Below are 14,412 nucleotides of genomic sequence, written 5' to 3'. Positions count from 1 at the left end.
TGGGTTACCTAGGGAAGTAGTGGAGTCTCCATCCCTAGAGGTGTTTAAGTCTCAGCTTGACAAATCCCTGGCTAGGTTGATTTAGTTGGGATTGGTCCTGCTTAGAGCAGGGGGCTGGACTTGATGACCTTCTGAGGTCTCTTCCAGTTCTATGATTCTATGGGTACATCTAGACTACAGGCTTTTGTCGACAGAAGAGCATCTAGACTACATCCAGTTCTGTCGACAAAGCAAGCTGCTTTGTTGACATAACAGTGTGGACACAAAGGACAGTGTAGATGCAATAACGCCTTCTGTCGACAGAACTCTGTCGACAAAAGGCATTATTCCTCATAGAATGAGGTTTACAGCTGTCGACAAAACTGCTGAGTTCTGTCAACGTTATGTCAACAGAACTCAGAGGCAGTGGAGATGCAGGTATAGTTTTGTTGACAAAAGTCTACTTTTGTCGACAAAACCCTGTGGTCTAGACACACCCTATGATTCTAGGATTGGATTGTAACTTAGGTTACTGCTAGTCATAGGAAGCCATTTAGCTTCCCTTGGAAACAAACACACTCACAAGCCTGCAGAGAGAAGCCTTGTTCATTGCTGAGCCAACTGAGCCACTTCAATTGCATACAACATGTTTGTGATGTCCTTGAGGTCTCTGGATAATGCTGCTACATAAGGGTAAAATACGGCTATGATTCATCTGAGTCACCCACGAATTCCAGGACTTCTGCTAAATGGGAGTGGGTTCAAAACCAAGCCAGCCCCCCCCCCCTTTTTTTTAAACTACAGATACTCCTCAACCAAATCCCTTGTATCTGATAAAAAGACGAGATTCTGCCATTTTCCCATTTTGGACCTGACCCAATGACTTTGCATCAAGTGCAACTATCCTGATTATGGAAGACTCCAGGGACTTTGGAAGGGAGCTAAAGATGAGGAAAGTCCATGAGATATTCTCCGAGATCCTTCCAGTCCCATGAGCAAGAGAGAGGAAAGGTGGATAATACTGGAGATGAACCATTGGCTCAATTGGTGTGAAGTTGAAGGTTTTGGTTTTGTGGAGTGTTAGGGTCCTTCCAATGGGGGAGAGAGGTTTTTTTTTTTAATTTTGCACTTTGCAGGTAAGGGGTGGGTAATCTTCTCAGAGGGAGACTAGCAGGAGCAGCCAGATGGGTATTAAACTAAAAATAGAAGAGGAGGGTGCCAAAAAGACAAATGCAGTTCAAACTTAGCATGTTGCAGACAAATGTGATGGAATATGGAAAGAAGTATCAGTTGCTCATTTTCCACTGCTAGGAGACTTGGTACCAAGCAAGAAGAGTGGATAGCATGGTCGTTGATGGCAGTGAGGGAGGGAGCAAAGAGGGCAGCTGCCGTAGGGTGCTGGCAATTTAAATGATCCTGCCCTCACTGCAACCACGGCAGCAGCGGGGGCGGCTGGTGTCCCAGGACCTTTAAACCACTGGCAGGAGCTCCAGTTTGGGTGGCACTGAGATCTGGATGGGGTTGGCATGACACTATGCTGAGGACTGGCTGCCTCTAGCCCCATCCCTTTTGCCTGAGGCTCTATCTCTTATGAGGTCCTGGAACCACCCCCCTCATATTGCTCTGGGCACAGTGAAGTCTGTTGCCAGCCCTACACTACCATTACTGAAACCTGGTGGGAGTATTTGCATGACTGAAATGTTAAAATCATTGGTTGTAACCAGTCCAGGAAGGATAGATTAACAAGTGTGTGTGGGGGGGGGGGTGTCGGGGTGGGGGGGGGGGAAGCACTCTACATTATAGTGCCTGTTAGAAAGTTTCTGATAACTCAAAAGTGCAGGATCTTGAATGCATTTGGATCAATGTACTGACTAACCAAGGTCAGGAAAAGCAGTGATGGCAGTCTGCTACAAATTACCTAATCAAGCCAGAGAGCAGAATCAGTTACTCCTTAGACATCTGACCATGAGGTGTGGAAAGAAAAGTTGCTATGGGAGATGGAGAGCTTCCATTTAGGAGACACATGCTGGAGGCCTTCTACAGCCCCCAGGAAAAATGTTAGTGTCTAAAAAAATTATAGATAATGATTCCACTCTGCTCTGCACTGGTTAGGCCTCAATTGGAGTATTTTGTTCAGTTCTCGGCACCGCATTTCAAGAAAGAGGTGGAGAAATCTCTTGTTCCTCTTGGTTTCTGAGGACAGGACAAGGAGTAATGGGCTTAAAGTGCAGCAGGGGAGGTTTAGATTGGACATTAGGAAAAAATTCCTAACTGTCAGGGTGGTCAAATATTGGAATAAATTGCCAAGGGAGGTGGTGGAATCTCCCTCTCTGGAGATATTTAAGAACAGGTTAGATAGACATCTGTCAGGGATGGTGTAGACGGAGCTTGGTCCTGCCTTGAGGGCGGGGGGCTGGACTCGATGACCTCTCGAAGTCCCTTCCAGTCCTATTATTCTATGATTCTATGAAATCGGAGAGGGTCCAGAGAAGAGCAACGAGAATGATTAAAGGTCTAGAGAACATGACCTATGAGGAAGGACTGAAAGAATTGGGTTTGTTTAGTTTAGAAAAGAGAAGACTGAGAGGGAACAGGATAGCAATTTTCAGGTATCTAAAAGGGTGTCATAAGGAGGAGGGAGAAAACTTGTTCATCTTGGCCTCTGAGGATAGAACAAAAAGCAATGGGCTTAAACAGCAGCAAGGGAGGTTTAGGTTGGACATTAGGAAAAAGTTCCTAACTGTCAGGGTAGTCAAACACTGGAATAAATTGCCCATGGAGGTTGTGGAATCTCCATCTCTGGAGATATTTAAGAGTAGGTTAGATAAATGTCTATCAGGGATGGTCGAGACAGTATTTGGTCCTGCCATGAGGGCAGGGGACTGGACTTGATGACCTCTCGAGGTCCCTTCCAGTCCTAGTATTCTATGATTCTATGATTTTCTAACACAAAACGTTTTATACCCAACATGAAGTAATCGTTTTAGGTCTTATGATGGTCAAAGAAGAATTAATCAGTGGATTGGAAGTTAGTGGCTGCTTAGGGAATAGTGATCACACCTGCCTTACATTCAATAAGGGCAAAGAGAGGACAGTTCCAACAGTAATATATTTGATGCTTCAAAAAAGGCTAACTTCTCAAAGTGGAGAAAAATTTCCACAGAAAACATGAAAAAAACCCTGTCAGCTCTTTTAAAAATAATTTTTTTAAATGTTAAATAGTCAAAAACTCACAATTCTAAAATCACAGAAGGCAATTTAAAGACCCAACAAAGGGTGAAATAAGTAGCAATTTATATAAATTTTAAGTTAAGTGCAGAAAGTTGTTAAGGGAAGCTAAAGAAACCGGGGCGCGGGAAGGGCCAATCTATGGTTAGCATTAGAGATGTAAAAAGCAAAAGTTTATAGGTTAATGCTAGAGACTACACACATTTCCCCCCCATCCCTTGCTAGTAAATTATTTAGCAGGGTGGCCAGCAGCCTAGCTTAGTCCTGACTTGCACTGGGTCCTGGACCTACCCTGATGTGGCTCTGTATTTAAAGTGTATTAGGAGCCAGGTGGGCAGGCAGCCTACTCAGTTCCAGCTCATGCTGGGTCCGTGAGCTCAGACTCCTCCCCCCAGAGAGGGGCTGCTCGGGGACTATAGAACAGTTGACTACCTGGTAAAAATTCATGAGGTTAATAGACTATTCAATTAACCGATATCTAACATCCCTAGTTTGCATAGCTAAAGTCAGGAAGAAACCTTAACTATGTTAGGAAGAAGAGAAATCCTAACAAAGGTATAGGCCTTGTATTAGATTGAAATAACAAAATGGATGATGATGCAGGAAAGGCAACAGTGTTTAAAATGAGGGGTGGGCAATAATTTTTGACGGGAGTCATTCCAAGATTTTGGAAAGTGGTCAAGGGATGCACTCTTCCATGATATTAATGGTAGAGATATTAATGGAATGGAAATTGGATGCAGAAGGAAGCTTGGGGTAAGTGATTGGGGTGCAGGAGGGAGAATGGAGTCTAGGAGGAAGTTTGGGTGAAGGAGGTGGTTGTGACCTAGGGAAGGGGACTGGAGTACAGGGGTTTGGGATATGACTAGGGCAGGAGGGGATTGTGATCTGGGGCAGGAGATTGGGGTGCCAGATCTGAGAGGGGTATGGATGCAAGAAGGGGGGCAGAGTGTTGGGAAAGGGAGGAACTGGGGTGCCAGAGGCAGGCTCTAGCCAAGAGACTTACCAGCCAGCAGCCAAACCAGCCTGCCTGCCTGCAGAACTAAGGGCTTGCAGAGCTTAAAACGTTTCCCAGCCTGCCACTCAGCCTGCCTGCCCGCCCAGCCAGTAGGAATAAGAGATCCTCCGGAAAAGGGCTTTATTCCGGAGGATCGCACCAGTTTAGACGCTCTTTTTCGGCTTTTCCCCAAGCCGGAAAAAAAGTGGCGGCCATGTTTATTTAAATCCCGCGGGGGATATTTAAATCCCCCACGGATTTCCCTATTCCGACTTACCTGCTTTGCATGCCTATTCCGTCTTATGTGGCCAGTCTAGATGTAGCCTATGTGTTTAAAGCACTGTTAAGTGAAAACTGAAAAAAAATAACCAGCTACATGTACAGCCCTTTCTGGATCCTTAACTCTGGTGCAGTTTTACTTTCCAAGATTGTGTTCCTGTTATAAATAACAGAACTGTCAACAATCAAAGAAGGAAATGGCTGAAGAGACTATCAAAATATATTCTTATTCTTAGGTAAATGTTTTCCTAGGGCTACAAAAGCAACTCAAAAAGAATGGTAAATATGGCAGACTACACACAAGTAATATTAAGGTTATGACACAATCCCACAGAAAGTTGCAAGACACTGCACTCTTGTACCTAGGGCAGAAAACCCACTTTGAAGCAAGCATGCTTTTACTCTCCAAATAGACTTATTTCAAACTCGCGGGGCTCTTAAGTTCTCTGTGGCTAAGGCAGCATAATTGAAAAAAGTCTGAAGAAAGAGAAGATTTGGACATCGGGAAATAATAAATATACCAAATGCTAGCTGCTCTCTCTGAGAAAAATAGGCAGTTGAACTTGTTGTTCTATTGTGGTTGGGGAAATCTGAGTCTTTTCTTGATCTCAGATAAACATTTAGATCTTCCAAGCAAAAACCCTGTATTTAATTATGTGTAGTCTACATTTGTTCTGGGATCCCACTTTTTTTTTTTTTTTTTTTTTTTTTTTTTTGATGTCTCAGCTTTCCCTGTTAGAGGAAGAGGAAATGGCAACTTCCAGAAAACACTGCACTTGACTGGAAAGGTTGTTTTAATTCCCATTAGTGTCTGGCAACTTTCCGTCATCTCCTTCTCTGCTGACAGAAAATAAATCTGCATTGATAGTATATGTGAAATGAGATGGCTGATTTCAGTGCATTTTCTACTGGACAGATTTCACACACATGAGATATCTCCACTGCAAAGGGTCACAAAGGGTCACTTTGGAAAGTGTTCAGCTGAGCTTTTCAAAATGTAGCTTCAAGGACGCATATAGGGCATTTGAAAATATGTTTCCTACAAGCCATACTTGTTAGTAGTCTCAGCACTGAGGCCAAGGGATGGATGAAGTATGAAAACTGAGGAAAGAGGGCATTTGAGAGACATTGTCAGACACAGTGATGGGGGATATGGCTGGAAGCATCTATATGTTTGTCCTGTCTTGAGGACTGCTTAGCCAACATCCTTCACAAGCATTAAAATCCATGCACACAGTTTAATACCGAAAACCAATGGTACATTTCCAAGGAAGGTAGGAGTTCAATTCAATGGCTATTATTTTAGGTTGGCGTGTGTGCTTGCATGTATGTCCATACCACTCTCCTCTGCAAGATGGAATTGCATCTGCTAAGCATGTGTGATTGTTCCCTGCTTTTAGTGACAGATGGCAGAACAAGGAGCAATGGTCTCAAGTTGTGGTGGGAGAGGTCTAGGTTGGATATTAGGAAAAACTATTTCACTAGGAGGGTGATGAAGCACTGGAATGGGTTACCTAGGGAAGTAGTGGAGTCTCCATCCCTAGAGGTGTTTAAGTCTCGGCTTGACAAAGCCCTGGCTAGGTTGATTTAGCTGGAATTGGTCCTGCCTAGAGCAGGGGGCTGGACTTGATGACCTTCTGAGGTCTCTTCCAGTTCTATGGTTCTATGATTCTATGCTATAGTTAGATTCACACGGGGGGCTTCGTGTTGCAATGACTAGTTTTTATGTGCCCAATGCTTGCTGGTATTCATAACCCCAAGTTAGACATGCAGACTGTGTACCTTTAAAAAGAGACTCTCAAAGTCAGCATGCAGAGAATGATTAGCTTAGGTTTCCCCAAAGAAATACTGAAGAGCAGGGTACAACCAAAGCCCACTCCTGAAAAGGAGTTGAGCATCTAAATCTGGGCCACATGGAGGTGATTATCTGTAATCAGGATTCACAGCTGTGAGCCCTTGTCTAGAGCTAGATATGGAGGTATATGAGTCATGTAGAGGCCTGAAATTTTGGTGTCATTTACACTGGTGTAAATCAGCAGTAAATGTAACTGTAGATTTTAAGCAGAACCATGTTCTGTTCTGTCACCCTAATGTTAAGAAATCAGAACCCAAGTCTGTTATTCCTCTATCATGGTTCCAGGAATGCCTTACAACAGTGGTTCCCAAACTTTCTGAGCGTATGGACCTCTTTTCAATCTATTACAATTTTACGGATCCTCCCAAACAATATAGCTGTTTTCAAACATTCTATTACTTGATAATCATTTGAAATGTATAATAGTTCATGTTCTCTAAACAAATATAGTAATATTGAGAGATAATATAGGGTGTCCACATTGAAATGTAACAACTTTGAAGTGCTATATATTTTTATTGAATACAGTTGTGTTGGATCCACTGATCCATTTTTGCTAGCAGCCCAACTAAACCCTTCCTGCCACTCTAATAACTTTTGAACGGTTAGAGTGGGGTGACATATTCATGTACAGGCAGTCCCCGGGTTACGTACAAGATAGGGACTGTAGGTTTGTTCTTAAGTTGAATCTGTATGTAAGTCGGAACTGGCGTCCAGATTCAGCCGCTGCTGAAACTGACCAGCGCTGACTACAGGAAGCCCGAGGCAGAGCTGCTCTGCCCCAGGCTTCCTGGAATCAGCCTCTGATCAGATTCAGCAGCGGCTGAATCTGGACGCCAGTTCCGACTTACATAGAGATTCAACTTAAGAACCCCAGGCGTCCCCAAGTCAGCTGCTGCTGAAAGTGATCAGCGGCTGATTCCAGGAAGCCCGGGGCAAAGCAACTCTGCCTCGGGCTTCCTGTAGTCAGCGCTGGTCAGTTTCAGCAGCGGCTGACTTGGGGACGCCTAGAGCAGAGCAGCTGGGGTGCTGCCGGGTTGGTCTAGTAGTGCCCAGAGCGGCGCTGAGGGACCAACCGGCAGCGCCCCAGCTGCTCTACCATAGGCGTCCGGAGAAAAGCCTGGTCTGCTGCGGGGGGAGGGGGGGTACTAGCTGCGCCCCCCCCCCAGCAGACCAGGGAGATATGGGCGGCAGACCGAGACGCACCGCGGTCCCGCCACCCGGGACCTCCGCGGCTTTGCTCCCCATCTCTCTGGTCTACTGGAGACCAGCAGACCAGGGAGACGGGGAGCAAAGCCTCTGAGGACGCCGGCAGCGGGACAGCTGTGGCGCGTCTGGGTTGTCCGCTGCCCACGTGCTCCCCGGCTGTGGAGCAGACCAGGGAGACGTGGAGCAAAGCCGGGGAGCATGCAGGCAGCGGGCAGCCCAGACGCGCTGCGGCTGTCCCACTGCCGGCATCCTCAGAGGCTTTGCTCCCCGTCTCAGCAGACCAGGGAGATGGGCAGCAAACCCCGTTCATAACTGCGGATCCGACATAAGTCGGATCCGCATAACTCGGGGACTGCCTGTAACAAGATTGCTCCAAAAAAGAGAAAAAATGGTAAAAAGTGACTGACCCATGTATACCGACTCCAGAGGCAGTTGCAGCTTGTCAGCTTCAGCATGGGATGAGGGACATGCAGAATGCAGGGCATGGAGCATCTCAGCTCCCATTGGCTGCTGTTCGCTGTTCACAGCCAAACGGGAGCTGAAAGGCTCTGTGCTGCATGCAAACAAATGCAGACATTGCAAGCAAACATATGTCCCAGCAGAGTCCTCAGCACTTCCCAGCCGAGCAGGGCAAACCACTGGCATGCTGGGACTTTTTATCTACGTGGAGCATCTGCAGGCTTGGAGCCTGTCTGCTCCCAGTCTCTGCCTTTCCCCATTCTGAGTCAAGGGGACATCCCTTGGCCTGCGCTGCTTCCTCAGCTCCTGCCCGCCCTGTTCTATGCCCATCCACAGAGAAGACACTGAGGGGGGCTCTCATGGCCAAAGGCAGCTCCTGTCCTGGCGCTCTGCCCTTGGCCGGCATGGAGCTTTGGGAGAGAAAAAAAAAAAGGAAAAGAAAGATAAGGATGGGACCACCGTGGGACTGGGAGGGGGCAGAGTGCTGGAGCATAAATGCCAGCACAGCTGGTGGCAGGACAATGGATGGTCGCAAACAGTGAGCTCCAGGTGAGAATCGCCTGGTAGAAAGTCCCAGTCCCGTAGTGGGCCCAATCCTTACTCTTAAGCTTTCCATGAACCCCCTACACTACAGTACTGTCATGGACCACCAGATGTCCGCAGACCATTTGGGAACCACTGTCTTAGGGTGAAGTTCTTGCTGTAACATCTGTGGCCTTCAGTCGGAGCTGCAGTCTTATAAGGAGGAGCAAAATTTAGCTGAAAGTAGAGCTGCAGCAGAAGAGAATAAAGCTACCATTATATTTTCTAAGGCTTTAGTTTTAAAAGCTGAGTAAGATCACTTTAATGACAGTAGCAGTAAAGCCTTTGCCATTTCTTGCCTTTTTTTTAAAAAAACTGAACACCCATATAAAAGCAAACCCATCAATATAATATTCTGCTACATAGTGCAGAGACTTCTCATGTTAGAACATCTGGTCTGTTCACTGCCACTGAACTGTAAAGGACAAATGCCAAAAATAATGAGATCACATGGAAAGCACAGATTAATCCATATACTTGTCTGGATTCATTCACTTCTCTTTCTCCTTGAAGATATCCAGCCCTTTTTAGAAGTGTTCAAATGACTTATGACGGGCTTACGTTACTGCTTTGTCATTAATCTCTGCCTGGTTTATGAATTGTGACATGTAAAATTCCAGCTGGCCATTTAAATGGAGTAGCTGAGGACTTCAAATTTACTTTATACTGGCAACCAGCAATGTGCCAAAAGAGAACTATGGGTATGTCTACACTATGGGATAAGGTCGAATTAAGATAAGAAATTTCAGCTATGTTAATTGTGTAACTGAAATCCAAGTACCTTAACTCGACTTTTGGCGCCATCCACACAGCAGGGAGTTGAAGGGAGAACACTCTCCCTTCGACTTGCCTTACTCCTCATGGAAGCAGGACTACCAGCATCGACCGGAGGGCCTCTCTCAGTTTGAATTAGCATGTCTTCACGAGACCCGCTAATTCGAACCCTAGAAGATTGAAAGTGGCAGCTTGGATCTTCTCTGTAGTGTAGACATACCTTAAGTTTGCTCACTATCATTTTATTCAGGATACACCCCAGAAACCTAGAGATTAGAGGGGAGGCTTTATCTCCTCCTAACAATTCCATTAGCTTTTGAGTCTGTTCCAAATACCTTCAGTTGGAAAATCTGTTTATGACAGAAAAAGTCTAACCACAATGGCAAGTCTTTGTTATTTTCTCATTGATCTTGCCACATACAGGGTGAGACAATGGAGATTTTGGGTCATTTTCAGAGCTTCTTACCTAATTTGCATGCATATCTGAGGTAAATGGACATGCAGACATGCACCAAACAACCATAGGATTGTTCAGTCGCCAAGATGGGCCCAGAATCATAAAACCATAGGACTGGAAGGGGCCTTGAGAGGTCATCTAGTCCAGTCCCCTGCACTCATGGCAGAGCTAAGTATTAGCTAGACCATTCACGACAGGTGCTTGTCTAATCTGTTCTTTAAAATCTCCAATGATGGAGATTCCACAACCTCCCTAAGGCAACTTTTTCCAGTGCCTAACTACCCTGACAGGAAGTTTTTTCTAATGTGCAATTTAAACCACCCTTGCTACAATTTAAGCCGATTGCTGCTTGTCCTATCCTCAGACATTACAGACTAAACAAACCCAGTTTTTTCATTCTTCCATCATTGATCGTGTTTTCTGGAATTTTAATTATTTTGTTGTTCTTCTTTGGACTTTCTCCAATTTGTCCTCATCTTTCCTAAAATGTACCATCCAGAACAGGGCCAATACTCCAGATGAGACCTAATCAATCTGGATCAGAGTGGAAGAATACATCTGGTGTCTTATTTATAACACTCCTGTTTATACACTCCAGAATTATGTTTGCTGCTTTTTTTTTTTGGTCCACTATGAACTCCAGATTCCTTTCTGCTGTACTCCTTCCTAGGTAGTCATTTCTCATTTTGAGTGTAATTGATTATTCCTTTCTAAGTGGAGTACTTTGCATTTGTCCTTACTGAATTTTATCCTATTTACTTCAGACTCTTTCTCCAATTTGTCCAGATTATTTTGAATTTTAATCCCAGCCCCCAAACAATTTGCTATCTCTCCAAGCTTGGTATAACCCACAAACTTTATAAGTGTACTCTTTATGCCATTATGTAAATTATTGTTGAAAATATTGAACAGAACCAGACCCAGAACTGATCCCTGCAGGGCCCTACTCATTATGCTCTTCCAGCATGACTGTGAACCGCTGATAACTACTCTCTGGGAATGGTTTTCCACCCAGTTCTGCACCCACCTTACAGTAGTTCCATCCAAGTGGTATACTCCTAGTTTGTTTGAGAGGGTCATGCAAGGCAGTATTCAAAGCCTTACTAAAGTCATGATATAGCACATCTACTGCTTCCCCCATTCACAAGGCTTGTTATTTTATGAAAGCTATCAGGTTGGTTTGACGGAACTTGTTCTTGAATCATAGTAACTGCACAGACAAAAGTGCATGGCACTTTTTTAGTTTGTTTGTTTTGTTGTTTTTTTGGTCTGCATTAATTCTGACAATCTGCGTCTTTGTCTCTTGATGCAATTGCATCCTCGATGCATTCAGGAGTAAGGGCTGCAGGATAACATCCTAAGTAAAACCTATCATTTATTTTTATCTCTTACAATTGATCTGTATGACTCACCTGACAAAATAGAGGCAACTGCTGCAATAATGAAGGAAACAATGACCCCAGGCCCAGCCATCTCCTTAGCAACCAGCCCAGACACTACATACATGCCAGTGCCAACACAGCTTCCAACTCCGAGTGAAACCAGATCCATTGTAGTGAGCACCTGGGCCAGCTTGGTCCCATGAGAGGTGGTGCTGCCTGTCCCTTCTAGCATTGACTCCACAGGTTTGGTGCGTAGGATCCTGGAGTGCATGGCGTACCAGGTGGCACCCCACTGGATCCTCCTGGGGTCCAGATAGGAAAAAAAGCTCATTGTAATGGTGGGATATTCAGACAAGCGTCAGCAAAAACAGGAGACTTCAACAGGGTTGAACAACAAACTTCAGCAGCATCAACTTCGACTACAAACCGCCCTTTTCAGCGCAGGTGTACCGCAACTTGAAACCACATTCTTGCATATGAAGCTTTTAGTTCACTTTTTGGGTCTGGAAAAGAGAAGAAACACACACTCACACAAAAGTTATGGGGAACTCACAGAAAAATGATAGGACCAATCTTCTCTAGGTGTCAAATTGGCATGCAAGAAGTCATGATTCAATTGGAAGCTTGTGCTGTAGATTTCCTCTGACCTGGGGAAAGTCATTTAGAGGGGGTCATTTCAGAAGTGCTTGGGGTTGGCCTAATTGTGCTCCCATGAAACTCAATGGGGGTATGTCTACACTACCCCGCTAGTTCGAACTAGCGGGGTAATGTAGGCATACCGCACTTGCAAATGAAGCCCGGGATTTGAATTTCCCGGGCTTCATTTGCATAAGCGGGGAGCCGCCATTTTTAAAACCCCGCTGGTTCGAACCCCATGCAGCGCGGCTACACGGGGCTCGAACTAGGTAGTTCGGACTAGGCTTCCTGGTTGGTTGGAACGAGGTGTACCGGTAGTTCGGAATAGGAAGCCTAGTCCAAACTACCTAGTTCGAGCCCCGTGTAGCCGCGCTGCACGGGGTTCGAACCAGCGGGGTTTTAAAAATGGCGGCTCCCTGCTTATGCAAATGAAGCCCGGGAAATTCAAATCCCGGGCTTCATTTGCAAGTGCGGTATGCCTACATTACCCTCCTAGTTCGAACTAGGAGGGTAGTGTAGACATACCCTGGGAGTTTTACAAATGACTTTAATGGGAACAGAGTTAAACTGACACTGAGCATTTCTACAAAATCCACCCTTAATGCCTCTGTCTTGGTTTCTCTAATGGTAAAATGGGGATCATAGTACCCCCTTTATTTGCCCTATCTATTCAGATTGTATGCTCTTTCTAAAGCACCTGAAGCAATGGGGCCTTGATCTCATTTGGTACCTTTAAGTGCAACTGTAATACATTCACTGCCTGGGAATAGATTTGTGCAGCCTCTGCCTTTCAGTGGATGGAAAAAGAACTGCTCAGCTGTGTTTCCTAGATCTGGTTCTGCTAACAGCTAATGGAGAGTCTCTCTTAGCTTAAGAGTTAGGAGCCTGTACTTTTGGAGCGGGTGTTTCATCTGTGTAGCCACTGTGGAAATTCCTAGCAGCCACAGCACGGAGCCAAGTGATAACTGAGAATTTGTAGCTGGCCATTGATTTGGTTCATCATTCAGCAGGGGGTGAAGAGGATTAATCAGTGATGAATCTGCACAGTGTGGTGCTGTCCTCTCATGGGGTGTGATTCAATATCGCGTGCACATGGTCCTGTAAGACTGGAGAGGGCAGGAGGAGCGGATCACCTACGCCATAGTTTATACTGATATACGACTGGCTGGCGCTTAGTAATATGTGCCTGGGTCTTCAATGGACAGCAGGGGTGTAACTGTAGGTGGGCCCCATCCACTTTGCATCTGTGCCCACCCAAATCGGGACCAGAGCCCCCCCCCCCCCCCCCCCACCAAATCAACAACCTGGCTGCATGTTCTCCTGCCAGCACTGCATGCTGCTGTCCTGGTCTCTGGCCCGAGCACTAGTTCCATGGGGTGCGCCTCATGGAGAAAGGTCTGGGCAGGACAAGCCCTGGGACTGGAAATTGGGAGACTAGAGTACAGTGCAGGCATGAGAGTGATATGGTAGGCTGCCTGCTGAGCAGCATGGGAGGTTGGGAGAAGACAGGGCCCTCATTCTTCCTGTCCCCTCTTGCCAGGACTCAGGATCTCTTATGCATCCCCTCCTCTTCCGGCCCCTCTCCCCGGGCTCCGTATCCATCCCATCTCCTCCCCAAGGCACTGGATCCCTCCTGCACCTGTTCCTTCCTGCACCTAGAGTTACCAGGTAGCTTCAGAAAAAATACCAGACACACTTGATTGGGGGGAAAGAGGCAAGAGGGACCAGCCAGGAGGGGAGCGGGGCTGGCCGGGGGGGGGGGGGGGGGATGGGAAGCAGTGCTGGTGGGGGGGGGGGGCAGCCGGGCTGGCCAGGGGAGATAGGGGGGGGGGTCGGGGGGAGTGGGGCTGGCTGGGGGAGATCGGGAGGAGGAGAACCAGCTGGCAGGAGGAAGGGCTGGCCGGGAGGGAGTCGGGGGGAGCAGGGCTGGTTGGGGGGAGTGGAGCTGGCCAGAGGGGGAATGGGGTGGTGAGAGGTTCAGCCGGCGGGGAAGCAGGACTGACCCGGGCACATGCAGATCCCAGGGCACTGCCCGTCACATGCACGGTCCCGGTGAAGAACGAGCGAGTCTGGCTACGGCTCCACAACGTGCTTGAACAGCGCTCAGGAGCACGGACAGGGCTTCTCCTCCTCCCCAAGGCATCACTCCTATGTCACATGCAACCAGAGGCTCCCAGCCACTCTCCCTGCCCCGCCAGGCTTCTGTCGGGCGCCCAGACGGAAAACCAGAAAATACAGGACATTGCACGTGTCCGGTATTTTCTGAATTTTTTTTACCAGGCAGAGAGCCCAAAAACTGAACTGTCCGGGTGAATACCAGACACCTGGCAACCCTACCTGCCCCCCAGGATCTTCCATCCCACTCCCTTGCCCCCATCATGGCCTGCCCACCTGAGAGCTGCTCCCCTCCCATTGTCCCTGTCCTAGGTACTCCACTGATAGATAGAACATGATTTTGTTTCCCTTAAATTAAATAAAGAACTGTTCTTAGAGGTTGGACCTCTGTCCAGGCATGGTCAGCTCATTCAGATTTGCCTGCTGCAGGATCCTTAGTGAGCCTTAAAAGAAATATTTA

At 46.7% G+C, this 14,412-nt stretch overlaps 1 protein-coding gene across 2 annotated transcripts in view; it reads right to left on the bottom strand.

Annotated features, from left to right (window-relative positions):
• SLC7A14 (solute carrier family 7 member 14) overlaps positions 1 to 14,412 on the bottom strand; it is a 95,874-nt gene that overhangs the window by 54,897 nt on the left and 26,565 nt on the right. Inside the window, exon 2 of one of the 2 annotated variants that reach the window (XM_075937935.2) lies at positions 11,232 to 11,704. In XM_075937935.2, the coding sequence (XP_075794050.1) occupies positions 11,232 to 11,532 (301 nt within the window). In that variant the 5' untranslated portion in view covers positions 11,533 to 11,704. Of the gene's footprint in view, positions 1 to 11,231; positions 11,809 to 14,412 lie in introns of those variants that run through there. The other variant, XM_089780764.1, reaches the window with a different exon arrangement.

The sequence above is a fragment of the Pelodiscus sinensis genome, chromosome 10 (assembly GCF_052426305.1).
Source record: "Pelodiscus sinensis isolate ZL-2025 chromosome 10, ASM5242630v1, whole genome shotgun sequence".
NCBI classification, from domain to species: Eukaryota; Metazoa; Chordata; order Testudines; family Trionychidae; genus Pelodiscus; species Pelodiscus sinensis.
Note: the sequence above shows the minus strand (reverse complement) of the source record. Positions and strands in the feature narration are given on the sequence as shown.